Source organism: Grampus griseus (genome assembly GCF_964374135.1).
Source record: "Grampus griseus genome assembly, chromosome: 12".
Taxonomy (NCBI): Eukaryota; Metazoa; Chordata; class Mammalia; order Artiodactyla; family Delphinidae; genus Grampus; species Grampus griseus.
Genome location: NC_139006.1, coordinates 75,777,812 through 75,793,872, shown reverse-complemented (window position 1 = coordinate 75,793,872; position 16,061 = coordinate 75,777,812). Strand labels below are relative to the sequence as shown.

Sequence of the window (16,061 nt, the reverse complement as noted above, 5' to 3'; positions counted from 1 at the left end):
TATTTAGCAGATCAACAAGCCATGATTTAAAACAAAATAGTGGAATGGCATGCTAAGTGGAAGAAATGTATCTTTCATAAGAACATGTCTAGAAACACATAAAAATTTCCTTAGAAATAAGAATTAAATAATAAGTTCTAAATATAATGAGCACAGTATTTTGAAATTAACAGTTAGGAAGAATTATTTTAAAAATAACTTGAAATTATTTATGAGTTACTTTTCATACATCTACAGCAATCACTATATAGTATAAGAAGCCATTTAATAGCAGTTAATAGTAATACCAATCAATCCACAATAACAAACTTGTTTGACTTTCAGCTTTCAGTATATGAAAGATAAGGTGTAGAAAGGTGTCATGTAACACATGACAAATCCTCAGTGAGGCTTATGGTCTCGCTCTTACATTACAATTCAGGAAAAATGGTAAAAAAAATGCAACTTACACTCATCTCGGAACCTTGGTTCTGCATTAGGCCCAACTCTACCAAATGTTTTTATGATTTCTGTATGCAAAGAATACTGGTCTTGATATTGAGGATCTTCCAGGAAAGAAGCCAACTGCATTTTCACTCTTTCCAGCAACTTAAAATTGAATATTGTACAGTCAAATTGAGAGAAGGATACACACTAAACATGGCTTGCATCACTGGATTCAAATGACTTATATCAACATAATAGTAGAAATTTGGAATTAAATAAGTACTTATTTAGTCTTTTGGCTCAGAAAAGATCTTAAATTTTTGTTTATGCTTGTTAATTCATTTTTTGTTTTTTAAAAACACAAATATTCCCTGACAAACTGTAGAAAAGACCCCACAATATTTAGGGATAAAGATAGAGTTTTGATGATTTTGTATCTAAACTATAATTCTTAAAACAAATCAGAGTGTAAGTTACCCACTTATTCACCTTCTGAAAGCAATGAGTCATTAATGACTTACATCTTACTCATATTTCCCTAAAAGACATTTTTATTTTGGGATTTAAGAACATGTTGAAATTCTGCCAAGACTGCAAGCTTTGCAGAACAATGTGTTTTTTTATTTTGCTCCACCGGTGAAATATGTAAGTGAAAAAACGGAAAACATTTTTTCCCACAACTAACACGGTTGTTTAATTTTGGTTATAAAAAAAATCTATATGACAAAAAAATTTTACGGAACAGTTTATTTTATATATATATATATATATATAATTTTTTTTGGTAAAATGTCTATGAGATGGAAAACCTTGTTTTCCATTTAAGTGGCTAAGTGATATGCCCACAAATAATTTACTTTCTAATGTATAGGGTTTTTCATTGTGTAAGGACATGTCCAATTTGATAATAAAGAATAAAATTCTGATAACTAATTTTGAGAAGTGTCTTAGAGTTAATGTTGCAGATAGAACCTAACAAACTGAAAATTAAATCACAAGTTTCTGAATCAAAATACATATTTAGGGAGGAAGACTTTGGTAATCTCCTGAAGCAGGCGTGACAGAGAGTTGTCACAGTGATGTGTGCTACAAAAAGATGATACCAGTCTACGACATGACTTGCAGCTTGATTATCAATGACAGTTACAAGAACATAGGTACCCTCTAGCCTCCGTTCGTGAAACTGAGAAAACCTGTCTTCAAATCTGTACAAACTGGCAATTGGGAATTTATGTAGACTATCCAGAAGTCTACTGGATAACAGAAGCCTTTGGAGCTAAATCTGCTTTGAAGGATTATTCAAAACTGCAATATCCAGATAGACTTAAAATAGAACATCTGAGATTTGGCTTATACTTAATTTTCTAGTTGAGAAGAAAGACTAGAGATTGCCTTCGCATATGAAAATATACTTTTGGTAGGCTATCATATTTTCAAATTCTGAGATCCTCTTCTGGCCCATAAGTAACTAAGAAATAAAATGAAGGGTATGATGCTACCGGGTACATGTACAGTAATGTGTTATCATTACCTCAACAGTACATAAATAAATTCCAGTCATTTCCTACCTCTCTTTGAATAACTGTTTCCATAATAGTGCCAAAGGCTGGAATTGTGGCAATCCTGACAGAGCTGTTAAAATTAAAAAAGAAAGAAACTGAAACTTTCTTTGAGATGAAAAACTGATCATTATTAAAATATATATCAAAGTAAGTACAAGGTAAATATACTGTATTAGTCTCTAGCAATGACAAATTAAATTTAAAAAAAAGCAGACCAAGAAGAATGCTCAAAAAGACAGACAGGATAACTTAAGGTCGCAGTCTGTGAAACTCACAATTCAGGATCACTGGACAAGGTAACAAGGGCCGGAGCAACCCGCTTGTCAACTAACGCTTCACTCATGCCTCGAAGAGTCAGCTGTAAACCAGTCAACATGCAATAAAAAATGGTTTGGTAAACTGGAATGAGAACTGGGTTAGCTGTGACTGAGGATGGGCAGGCAGACTCATTGGCCTTTCTTGGTTTAGTCACCCACACGAGACATTAAAATGTTAAGCCTCTGGTTCATGCCACTATACTTACTGGTAACAACATGTTAGTGAGATTAGAGAGCATCCCTTCTTGGCTTGGAAGAAATAGTCCATCAGCATGTTTTAAGTTTTGGAAACGTTTATTGAGGACTAATAAATACTACTAATATATTCTTTTCAATATATGGCCTTGTCATTAGGCTTACTGTGAAGGTTGACTTAAAAAAATACATGAATAGTAGTATAATAAAGTTTAAAATCAAGTAAGCGTAATCCAATATTATTATTTTAAAGAGCTAAATCTAGTCTTCAGTGAATTTAAAAGCTGATGGTTATTTCTTGACAGGCGCATTTTGAAAGGGATGCTGAATGAAAAGGTAGGAACGACACTTACATTTCAGGGTCACTGGAGAGAGTTATGAGAGCAGGAACAACCCTCTGAGCTACCAGAGTTTCATTCACCCCCTTCACCAACAGCTGATTGGTCAGCACAGGGGGTATTCACAGGTGATGCATGGAAAGAGCAAACACAATGCCACAGGAAGAAGAAAGGAACAACCAAGAGAAAGAGAGAAAACACAAAAGCAAAACCAAAATTAGAAGCTAAGCAAATATTGCTACTAGAGTGCTTTATAAAGGCAGAGAATGCTTAGGAGAAAAATAAAGCTTACACAGCCTAGCAGTCCCTGAAAACAGTTTGTTACCAATTCAATGACAGTTTGTACTTTTGGTCAAATAGTCTATGCAATTTCCATGTTCAATTTAAAAGAAAGCTTTACCTTTTTTTTTTTTCTTTTAAAGAAACTAAAAAGAAGACATACTGGGTTCTATGTTTAAATTCTTTAAATAAATCTGATATAATTTTGTTATGACCAACAAGGTACAAACTGGACTGTTTTTAAACCAAACTCAAATGGCTAGCAGCCACCACTAAATTGCTTCTGATTGTTCTGATGCAAGTAAATTTAAAAATCACATACAAAAATTCCCAACCTTTTACATCATGTAGCTTTATTCCTTGAAGTACAGAGATATAATGTAGCCTAGAGGAAAGTACTTATTTAATGTGGGAATCAGACCTGGGTTCAGATTCTAGCTCTCCACTTATTGGTCATGTGGCCTTAGATATATTACATAATCCCTTGAAACTCAGTTTTCTCATCTGAAAATGGTGACACTATCATCTACTCATCTACCTTAAAGGATCACTGTGCTGCTAACTACACATAATATACTTAAATATTGTGTCCGACAAAGACTAGGCATTCAAGAAATGCAAGCTGAATTATTGTGACTACTCCAAGGACATAAGATTTGTGATATATTTGGAAAAAGAAATTATTAACTAAAAAATGTTTTTGTCTCATCCAAGTAGTTAATGTTTACAAATAGTCCTTTGTTTTGCATTTCTCTAAAAGCTCAAATAAAAAAAAATACAATGAGCACAATTAGACCTATTTCTATAATCTAATCATAAAAACAATTCATTTAGCAACCAACCCTAAATCGCCGAACTAGAGGACAATATTGAGCTGTACGCATTGTTTTTATAAAAATCACGGAATTTTATGAGTTCAACAGAAAAGGGTAACATCCTAATCCTACGTTCTCTATTTCAGAATGTAAACACAAATTAATCCTCAATGCTAATCAATCTCTTCACCTTGTAATGGAACTAGTCCTCATGGAAGATGGAAGATGCTGTGGAATTTTTAGTAACAAAAACGCAACACTGTGTTGGGTTAACTATTCCTCCTACACAGCACATCAGAGAGCAGAGCTCCCTTTATCAGAGATTTTTAATTTTACACTAATCTGTTACCATTTAACAAGTGATACACTTTATTTTATTTTTTTTTTGCTGTACGCAGGCCTCTCACTGTTGTGGCCTCTCCCGTTGCGGAGCACAGGCTCCGGACGCACAGGCTCAGCGGCTATGGCTCACAGGCCTAGTCGCTACGCGGCATGTGGGATCTTCCCTTGCCGGGGCACGAACCCGTATCCCCTGCATCGGCAGGCGGACTCTCAACCACTGCGCCACCAGGGAAGCCCAACTGATACACTTTAGAATCTACTTCAGTATTCTGAAATAATTTTTATTTCAACAGAACCATGGATAATTTAGGCAGGAATAAAATGACAAAAGAACTTCTGTTACTACCTTAAACATTACAGATGTCAGGTAGAAAGAAATAGGGGGAAGAAGTTCAAATACATTATATACAACTTTCTTCTCTGTATCATTTTATAAATAAGGTAGCTTAGGTTCGAATTAGTAAAGTGTATCTTGAAGTGTCTAACTTGTGCCAGCCAAAAAGCATTAAAAAAAAAAAAAAGGGATAATCCGGGGGCAAGTTAATTTTTCATTGCACTGGAGTTTTTAGATTTAATTTAATAAGCTGGAAAATCGGAAAGCAAAATTTAAGAGCTATTAATTATTACACATTTAGACACAGTTTATCATTTGATTTTTAAACATGATGAGGTAAGTACAATTATCATTAATGTTTTAACAGATGAAGAAACTGAGCCTGAGAGAAGTTAAATAACTTGCCCAGGGTTTTAGAGCCCAAAAGAGGTAGAGCTAGAAAATGGACTCAGTCACATTTGTTTTAAAAGCCCATGCCTTCTTTGAGTTGTGGTCTTAATGTTACCTGATTTATCTCCTTATGATTGATGTAAGAAATCATTATATGAAGTTCTTTTCTGCATCGTTTGGGAAATCCATTATGTCACACTGGAAGTCACATAATAAAGTCTCTTTTATAAATCAATTTCAATAATAATTTGTTACATCAAGAATATATTGTCTCTTATTTAACAATGAGAATAATATGACTGATTGGATTTCCCCTTTTTGCCCTGCTGTCTGAAAACTCAGAGCTAAATTTAGTGTTCAATTTCACTAAGTATCTCATATTATGTTCCTGGTATATCCATTTATTGCTTTCTTCTCAGTAGTTTCTGGTCTCACATTAAAAAAATTAAAAATTTTAAGTGACCTGTTTTTTATGTTTTTATTTTGAATTAACTCATCTTGGGGGTGGGGGAAGCAGGCATAACTGTAAATTATAAAGTATTAGTATCAAAAGAAATCTTATGAAATAATTATTCTTTTAATACAATATTATTCAAAATAAGCCTCACTGACAAAAAAGTAACTTTAATTTTTCCTACTAATGACTTTTATTGGCATGCTCAGTAAAAATTTTTTTATCATAAATGGACTTGAAAAATCATTAAAATAAGTCTCTCAGATTAGACTCAGAAACCCATCATCAACTGAGAGAACACTGAAAACTGCTTAAGCATAGGTATAGTTTCCAACCAGCACTGACAGCAGACATAGAAACCAAAACCAGACAAAAACCACATGTAAGAAATAAGGCAGAAAAAACCCCACAGAAACAAGTAAAAAGGGAGGACGCTTCATTTTCTTTATTTTCATTTATATTGTATGCTTCACCAGTATATACATACATTTTAGAAATAAATGGTTTAAGAGAAAGAAATAGCTGTTATGGTCTTAGAATAAAATCCTATTAAGTGAGTACATTAAAGAAATAGGATACTTTTTTCTTTTGGGGGGAGAGGAGGCTAAAGAAAAACCTTTTTCTTTCATGGTAATAATTATTTTCAGCATATTGAATAATCAAAAATTATTTATACCCAGAAGGCACTTATGCTAGACATCTAACTGAATTTTTAATTTGGAATTTATCTTGACAAAGAACATGTGATTAGTTATTTTTTATCAAATATGTATAATTGTGGGAATAACATGTTCAGAGGATTTTCAACCTCCTCATAAGGATGGAATTTTCTTTAGATTCCACAAATCTATTTTAAATATTTAAGAGTTTTAGAAGGTATATATTTCAAATCTGTCAGCGCTCTATCCTTTAGATTGCAATTTATCTTAAATTATGTAAAAATTCTGAAATTCAGGAAAAATTGAATTGTCTAATTCTTATGAAAATAAGTGCTTTAAGATATTTTAAGAATCACATGTGTGTATTAAGGACAATTTTAGTTTGGATAAGTATACTCTTCCTAAACTATTATATTATTTTGTGAAGTAACAGCATATTAAAAAAACAGTAATCATAATGATAGTTAACATTTATTAAGCTCTTATTATTATGTGCCAGACACTGTTTTAAGACCTTAGAAGTATTAATTCATTTAATATTAATAAAAATCCTTTGAGATGGATACTTATTATTATCATCTTCACTTACATTATAGATGAGAAAACTAAGGCACAGAGAAGTTTGAAACTGGCATTAAGTGGCAGAGACAGACACTGAACCCAGCCAGTATGGCTCTAAGAGAAGACTCAAGAACAGTAAATAGCACTCTAAACCACTTTTAGTGCTCAAATTCAAGTTCTAGAAACATATATATATGTACACTAGGCTAACATATTTCCTCTATGATGGATAAAAAGATAGGTATTCCAATTTTCATACTAAACTTGGGTAGGTGGCAATTTAAGAAAATCTAGTTAAATTATATGAAGTCTCTTGTCTTACAAGTCTACAGGCAGTTAATGTATAGAGATGTTGTTATTCCAGATATGAAAGGTGAGGGAATAATGAAGTAGGGCTAATCAGTAAAATATTTCCATAATTGCAAGTATGAATGCAACTATATTTTACTCATGAATCCAACTATATTTTACAACTTTAAAGATATCTTATATTGTTTTACTTTATTTTAATAGCTGTGTGCCTCAGTAAATAGAAAGTATAGCCAGGAAGATTTACATAGGATGGAAATTAAAATAAGATTTAAAAGAAATTCTGAGAAATGGAAATGATAATACAATAACATTCAAGGAACCAATAAGGCTAGAAAATAATCTGAAATGTACCAAAGCTAAATTTCTGCCCCATCACACAGTACACAACTAGATACTCTTCAATGCCATAAAATATACGTCAACATACCATAGTATGAAAAGCCTCTCTGCCTTTTTAAGAAATAGTCCCTCTCCCTCTTCCAAAGAAAATCATTATGATCTGAACCAATAGAAGCGTTTGTTTACATACCTCAAACATTCTAGCAGCAGTACATCTCACAAGTGCTGAAGTATGGACAACACCATACCACAAAACAGTTAACAATAACTCATGGTAGGCTGGATTTGCACTGAAAGAAAAAAAATCAATGCTAAAAGTGAGAGCCACATAGTTCTGGTTTAAAACATAAAAAGGTATATTCTTTCATTAAAGTCTATTTTGCCTTACTGGTGTATTGAAAAATACTACATTTATGAGGAATATTAATGATAAAAATATTGGCAAAACATATAGAATTAGTTTGTATGGTTTAATAGGTTACATCTAAGATTCTTTAAAAAAGGAAGTCACCTTATAAAACTACAAACTTTTAGCATATTCAGGAGTTATACTTTTAGTTTCTCTAAGTACTTGCAATTATGACAGATATTTCAACTCTTTAATAGCATAAAAGTTAAAATTATAAAAAAATAAAGTAAAATAAAATTTTTACTTATGAGAAAGAAACACTGGACTAAGAGCCAGATGGGTAAGTTATAACCTCTGTGGGTTTTAATTTCTGCATCTATAAAAATCTGGGACAATACTGCCCTATTTACATCATATGGTTGTGTAATCAATAAGGATCAATAAGGATAACTCAAATCACCTATATGGAAGGGTAAGTTGGCTGTGAAGACTATCCAAATGTGGGACAGTATTATTAATAAACACATAAGTAAAGAATGAGATAAAACTACTTAAGCAGCTAGATGATGTGCTTATGAGGGACTAGGCAAATCAAATGGAATGGAAAAAGGAGCCTAATGAGCTGGCTTTCACTTGGGGCTCCTTTTCCAGTTTTGGGATACTGAATTTTCTTCAAATCTGTACTTGACTTTATTTCTCCAGCTGCTCCAAAGAAGATATGTCTGTATCCTTTCCCTCATTCTTTTATTATAATGCATTGATTACAAACTATTAAGAATGTACAAATAAGAAAAACCAAAAACAAACAAAAAAATCTTAAGTCTCAAAACCAAGAGATTTGGTGTGTATGCCAATCTTTTTAGACTAAAAGTATGTACTCTATAAATCCAATTTTAAAACTTTATATAGCTTTTTAAAAACTATAAGCTATTATTTTTACCCCAGTTCCACAAAAGAAGCTTTCAGGCTATCAAGAGGAGCATGAGATAATGAAAGCAAGGTCATTACATCTTCTAAGAATCCAATTAACAGCTTTCGGTCTTCTTCCTACAGAGGAAAAAGACTGATAATGAATTTCCACCCAGTCAAGTAGAACTAAAACCATAATTTCCTAACTATAATTAGAAAATTTTACCAAATAAGGGGCAAATATCCTAATTTGGGAGCATTTTAATTAAAGATATTTATTAAGCATATCTATGATCACAATGGTGTGAGGACAAAGACTATCTTGATTCACAGATTTAGACCCGTGCTGTCCAATATGGTAGCCACTCACCACGTGTGGTTACTTATATTTAAACTAAAAATGAAGTAAAATAAAAGATTCTGTTCCTGAGTTGCACTAGTTACAATTTAAGTTGTTTAACAGCCACGTGTGGTTAGTGGTTACCTTACTGGACAGCTCAGATACAGATTACTTACATCATTGCACTATTGATTAGATAGTTCTGGTTTAAAACATAACAAGGTATATTCTTTTATTAAAATCTGTTTTACCAATTTTACTTCCCATTAACTTTGGCTCTAAATACTTAAATACAAACCACTAAAATAGTTATCCTCCTAATAGTAGAAAATTGATACCTGAGAAATTATTAGTGGTGAGAAGCTTCACACTTGCTGAAATATAGACCACTGTGTTCTTAAAACAGTCACACCCTTGACTAAAAAATAATCTTTACTTTTAATCTTTCTTTTACAAACCATTATTTTAATAATCTGAAAAAATATTTCTTTCTTTTTTCTTACACAGTACTGTATTAAGAAATATGTTAGAAAAAGCAGGTCTACTAAATAGGAAAGTTAAAAAAATAACTGTATGTTAAATTAACCTGAATCTGTAAGGGAGGGAATCTGACATTCTATCAGAAAGTAAATATATATAGAGTCAGGTATTTTGTCTTTAGGTCTTTATTAGCTCAACAGTAAATGGCTTCTGTATATATCAACAGATCCATGAGGAAGACTAGATAACCACCTACCTTTTTTCTATATGGTCAGGTTAATTTAGAATGAGGTACAGATAAGTGATTGACAAAAGTAATGATCAGCATGAATAAAGGATGGACACAGCAGTTTTATAATACGCCAGTCTATTTAGGGAAGAACTTAGACACTGACAAACCAGCATCAGAGCTATGTTGGAATATAGATCTCACTCATTTATAGTCGCTTACTATATTAAACAGAGTATCCATAAATTTGAAAGATAAACTGTAAATCTGAAAAAACAAGTGTGAAATGAGACCTATGAAATATACTTCTAAATGAGCACGAATTCCTTTGATTTGAAAATTTACTATAATACTATTTCTCAGCTTTGAAATTTAATACTGCTCATGTATTTGATTCAAAATAGGTTTTGTTTACCAAAGCAATCAGGGTGTGATTAACTCTAACAGAAAATTTGGTTTAGTAAGAAAAATATTAACAGCTGGTGTGGGCAATCTAGGACAGCCACCTCAATTCACATTTTGTAACCAGCAGGAAAGTTCTTATCTCTTTAGATATTTGGATTTCATATAGTGGCTCAAAAAGCGTGTCTTTATTCATTTATTCAACAAACCTATATTGAGGGACTACCATGAGGCAAACTTTGTACTTCATTATGCCTTAAAATACCATTTATGGTGAAAACCAATGTACTAACCAACTGCCAGAGCTTAAAAATGAGAGAGAAAAATATTGACATCACACTTGTTATTATGCTGGAAGAGCTTCTAAAATTACAGAGGAAAATGGTATTCACGCTATTGTGCCTCGTAATATGTGCTAGGACTTAATCTCCATGAATTTAAGAATAACAATAGATACAATCTGTTAAGTTTACGTGACTTAAAATATTCTAAACACAGGAATTCTCTGTGTATACATATTATGGAGTAGTCTTAGAAATTAGTGAAGAAAAGTTTAAAAAAATACTGTACTACTTTAACAGAGTTGGAGCTTCTGTTTCAAGGTATCATATGATACTGTAGAACTATATTTTAATATTATAGGATGGTTCAAATCTATTTTGGAAGAAGAGTGCAATAAATATGAACTGCTTTACTCTGAATACAAAAGGCAAAAGAAATTAGGTATTAATCGGGTAAATTTGGGAAAAAAGATCTTCCTGTTTGCTGCTCACATTCTAATTCCTAAAAATGCTTTATCTTGAGTCCGTATCTTCGCCTCACAGGTGGAACTGCCTCACACTTAAAAATGACTGATGTGCCTTAATAAACATAATATGTTTACTTAAAACAATGTTAAGTAGAGTGAGGTGGTCTGTTACATTGGTGACCACCAATGAACCACATCTCCTGGTTCATGCTCTCATTTATTTCCCTCTTTTTGAATCTGGGGTGGGCCTGTGACTTGCTTTAAGCAACAGAATGCAGTAGTAGTGATGTGCTAATTCCAAGCCTAGGCTTTAGCCTAACAGATTCTGATTTTGCAATTTTGGGAGCCCTGAGCCACCATGTAATGAGTCTGGCTCTGCTGTTCCACAGGCCCTGAGGACAGAGAGAGGCCCTAAGACTACATGGAGACTGAAGCTCAGCCATCCTTGCTGAACCCCCTACCAACCAACCAAGTGAATGCAGCAACACAAGCGACTACCAGCAAGAAGAGACGCTTAGCTGAGCAAAGATCGTGAGCAAATAAAAGATTTATAATAAGCCTTTACGTTTTGGGGTAATTTATTATGCAGTAACAATTAAGAAAAATAAAGTATTACTAAAACATACCTTACTAAAAATGATGATATAGTACGCTACAGCATTTTGTAGTTTGCTTCACCTAACACATGCGCTTTGTTGTTTATTAATGAAAAAATTATCAGGAAACACAAAGAAATTACTAAATAAGTGTAATCTAACACCTCTAACAAAATATCAAGAAGCACAAAATCTCTAAATTTATTTGTCCAACAGAGATTTTCCTCAGAGACTATTACTGAAATATGCTCACCACTGTAAATTATTTATTGAATGAAATGAATAAATAAATTTTGTTTTCACTTATGGGTAACATTTTCAATTATAAGCACATTAAAATACATAATATTAGCTCTCTTTCTAAATAGAAAGTGCTTTACATTTTCCAGCAAAAGAATTTTTCCCTTACCTGAATATAACACGTAAGGACTCCTGTTGCATAAATGGGGACAGTAGCTTTAGTGAGGACCCCATTTCCTGCTGAGGAATCTAAAATCACAAAAACAATTTTAAAAATCTGAGTATGCTTTAAATATAAAGCAAAAAGTCATAAGACAAATTATATTTAAAATTACAACTGGTTACAAAGCTTACAAATAAATATTATTACTTTGAAAAATATTTTGATTAAAACACATATCCACTGGTAGTTGTGAAAATATTATACAACTTAATACTTTTCAGAGCCATTAGCATAAACAGTTTTGATAGATGGGAAAAACTTTAATAACCAAAATGAGATGCTCTACTGTTATTTGCACAGTCAGAAATCAGAGCTTTCTTTAACACTCTCCCAAGTGCCCGTATAAGCAGGTCTTCATAAATTGTCAGGTTTTCAATTTGCAGTATTCAGTAAAATGTAAGGGCACTCAGCTGAAAGGAGGCAGCCAGATATACATTTTACCTGCTTCCAGATACGAGATACTATTTAGTTTCCAGTGCTAGCCTAGTTCCAGAGCTCCTCCTGTGTCCTGTATAGGGATTTTCAGCCAGACAGAACCCTGATTATTTTCATGGAGTAGGGAGGCTAAGTAAAGCATGGGGAGAGGGGAGAGCATCCAATCACAGGTGAGTGTCCTGTGACTACTGTAACATAAGAGATTTTCTTATGCAGCACACGTAGATGATTTAAAAATAAAACTGTTCCAGAGGTGATATGACAGTTGCTATTTATAGTACCACAGCTCTTCACTTATTGATTTTTAGGCACTGTTTTAAGTGCTTTACATTTACTTTTATGTACTCAAACTTTTTAAAATTACTTTTTATCTATTTTTAATATTTTAAATTCTTTTCAGAAAGTAGTACATAAAGAAATTGATTTGAAAAAATGTATTTAACTGTCCTGAAAGAAGTTTCAGCAAAAAAGAAAGTTCCATTTTCATATCAATTCGTATTTGAGGTTTGTTTATTCTCTTGGTAAGCGTAACTTTTTCTTTTGGGGAGTACTGATGTTGGTTGACTGTGACTATGGTAGCTGAGAGGTAAATCTGAGGCTAGGAACATAAGCTTAAGTTGAATTCACAGATACAGACTGTATATACAGTGATTATATACAATAATCACTTCCTATATGAACAGTTAAATATTCACAGCTAACTAATAATTCTAAAACCTATCAGTTTCCAAAAATACATAAATATTCTTCACCAATTTATCATCAGAATTAATAATTAACTAAAGAGATAATACCAACTATTAGGTATTCCAAGCATTAACCCTTTAGAAAGCTATTAAATATAAACTTTGGGAAGCATTTGTCAAAAAAAAAATCTCATCAACATTTTCAAACTTAAAGGGAATCATTTATTCATTCTCTAACTATCTCTGAGGACAGCCCCAAATGGAGTTTTTCAGATGACTCAATTCAAATCATTAAGGCAGGACTGAGATAAGAATTACCTATACATTCAAAATCAACCAAGTTTAAAAACAAAACAGGGGGGCTATACATTTTTGTTCCTAACATTTTTCACAATTCGTTCCTAAGAAATTAGAAAAATACACATGGACATAAGATCCACACATAAAGGAGTTCTTAGGCCAGTGGTGCTACAACTACACTTCTTATGATAGATAAGTGAAAACTATGAACAGAGGGGCTAGAGCTGCCCATTAAAGCCTATAGTTTTTTTAAAATCTCATGTTTCATTTAAAAAACATATATGTGTATCTTGTATTCTCTTCAATTACAATTTGTTTTAAGTTTGAAAAGTTTTAAGTAACTAATTATGAATTAGATGCTCTTTATTTTTTCCTTTTCAGTATCTCGAATATACTACTTCAACTCTCCAAGGGTACAAGTACTCAGCTTGAGAAGCTCAGCCTTAGGTCAGTTTGATTACGGTGAAGGTAGATATTTACAGTCAAATTGACAAAGATTAATCTTACTGCCACCCCATGGGAAGAATATTAGATGTGGCAGAGTTGTAAAACCAAGAATTCCGTAGTATAAATCTTCCTTTTCAATTGTACTTGCTAGTTTATTTATACACTTTACATACAATGAATAAAGTATTTTGCTGGAGTAAAGAGATTCAATTGTTTTTAAAAGTAATAATGAACAAACTTACCAATATTTTCTTCAGACAGTCTTAAAATCTCCTGGAACTGAGGTTTTACCTAAGCAACCCAAAGAAAAGATCCAGAAAGTCTCAAGTTCAACGGACCAATCAATGGTTAAATAAATAAAATGTTTACTACCACTACTTATTTATTTATTTTGTTTTATAGACCGTTGATTCAAGTAGTCAAAAACATAACAATTCTTAAGAGCCATAGGAAAAAAGAAGAGTTAAGTTACTGAAAACAACACCTTTTAGAGATAAAATATTTAAAAGAATTAATTCAGGTCAGCAAGTTTTCTGAAGGGTCTTTAGTTTCCTTCACTAAATTAAAATAATTTCCAAGCTGATTTTAAGTGCTTGAAATTACTACCTCCTAAAACTGACCTTGATGTTAGAAAGGGTATTTAGGCAGATATTATATGATTAGAATTATTGAAAAAATTTGCTGTATATAAAAGGAATGAAAATGAAATTCCATTCATTTAGGGTATTCAATAAGTAACATATTCATCATGTGATATCCATTGGCTTAGGTTAGTCTTTAACTTCTTTAAAATTTAACTTTAAACATCAAGTACAGAATATAACATTAAAATTTTAAGTTAAAGCAAATGCTTGTTTCAATTTTTTATTTTTAACATTATTGGATTTCAGATTTCAGGCCACTGAAGTCAACCACTTACTGTTAAGTGCTAAAATGAACTCCCAATTTTTTTTGTAAAAAAAGTAAAATAAATAACAGCTACTTCTTTTGGAGATGTCAAACAAATTGTGCCAAGCGTGATTACCAGTAAAATCAAATCATATTTGTTTAATAATTACATGTTAGTGAAAAATGTAAAATGATTTTGTTTCTTCTACAATAACATCAAGCTCTGGTTTTTGTCCTCCTATTGACAGGTCAGCATATTAATTTACAAATTCAATTTAAACTGAGATGTAGACCACTGTGAAAAGATTAATCTACAGAATCAGACTTATAGAATTAAATGACACTGAAGCAACTTCTTCACTTCACACATGGAAAGATTAAGCACAGATACATTAAATGATTTATCACAGGATACAAACATAACAGGGTCATAACCATTTTCTGAATTCCGTCCAGTCCACTATACCAAACTGTCATGCTCTAAATGTTTCAGTAACTACAGGTTTAATAGTAAAGAGCTACACAAAATTTTTACCTTTTAAATGTCTTGATTAACATTTGATTGTAGCAATGACATCTTTTAATGTTTTTATTAGAGCTCTAAAGAACTGACTTAACAATATGCTATGAAGACAAATGGATTAACAGGATTGAAGAAGAAAGTGGGACCTAAGGACATTCCAATTTAATATCTAAAACTACAGAATAGCCTAGATAGGCAAATGTGACAGTGATTGAAAAATGTAGCATTTATCTCAAGTGTCCATTCTATTCCAAGAGCTTGTATCTTGTAGCAAGTATTCTATACAAGCTGCTTTGATTCTATAATCACCTGAAGTTTTGACCAAAGCATGCTGAGCAAATGGCTGCTTCCTGAATCTGTGGTAGATGGTAAAGTACCAGAAGTATATTCAAAGAATCACAGCTGAGTCCCCTAGCTGATACTTCCTATGCTAGAAAGCTTTGAGATATCCACAGTGAGTAGATCTTATAACCAAATCTGGATACAAACTAAGTTTTGGCTAAATCATCTTCTGAAAATCAATAAAGAGAAGAATATTACTGACTAGAATTTTCTTTTACTATCACAGTTTTCTAAGGTATTAAAAGATAATTTGAATAAAGGAAGGGCTCACGCTTTTATTTACTCTGCTATAGCATTAATTAACACATTACATTTCTATGTCTCTTGCATATAAGAAAACATGGAATACAAGTTTTTACCTTAGTGTTTGTAAAAATTTTGCCAAATGTCCGGCAAAGGCGCCAGAAAAATCTGGAGAATTCATGGACGCAGGTAGTTGAAGTAACATTAATTTTGCCAACTATTTCTATAAGCTGTGGCAACCTGAATATGAAAGGAAAGAAAAATAGGCAGGGGTACAAATAAATTATTGTTTCCTTGCCAATTTCTGAAACAATGCAAATCTAACAATATCTTCTGTTCTGCTTTTCATAGCTAGTAA

The 16,061-nt window shown here is 32.3% G+C and overlaps 1 protein-coding gene across 4 annotated transcripts in view; it reads right to left on the bottom strand.

Moving 5' to 3' along the window:
- RELCH (RAB11 binding and LisH domain, coiled-coil and HEAT repeat containing) overlaps positions 1-16,061 on the bottom strand; it is a 121,942-nt gene that overhangs the window by 22,087 nt on the left and 83,794 nt on the right. For 2 of the 4 annotated variants that reach the window (XM_082667671.1, XM_082667673.1), the window contains 8 exons: positions 15,820-15,943; positions 13,950-13,998; positions 11,786-11,865; positions 8,613-8,719; positions 7,514-7,613; positions 2,854-2,936; positions 1,995-2,058; positions 450-588 (listed from right to left, as the gene is read on the bottom strand). In XM_082667671.1, coding sequence (XP_082523797.1) covers positions 450-588; positions 1,995-2,058; positions 2,854-2,936; positions 7,514-7,613; positions 8,613-8,719; positions 11,786-11,865; positions 13,950-13,998; positions 15,820-15,943 — 746 coding nt within the window. Of the gene's footprint in view, positions 1-449; positions 589-1,994; positions 2,059-2,263; positions 2,347-2,853; positions 2,937-7,513; positions 7,614-8,612; positions 8,720-11,785; positions 11,866-13,949; positions 13,999-15,819; positions 15,944-16,061 lie in introns of all 4 variants that reach the window. The other 2 variants (XM_082667672.1, XM_082667674.1) reach the window with 1 other exon arrangement.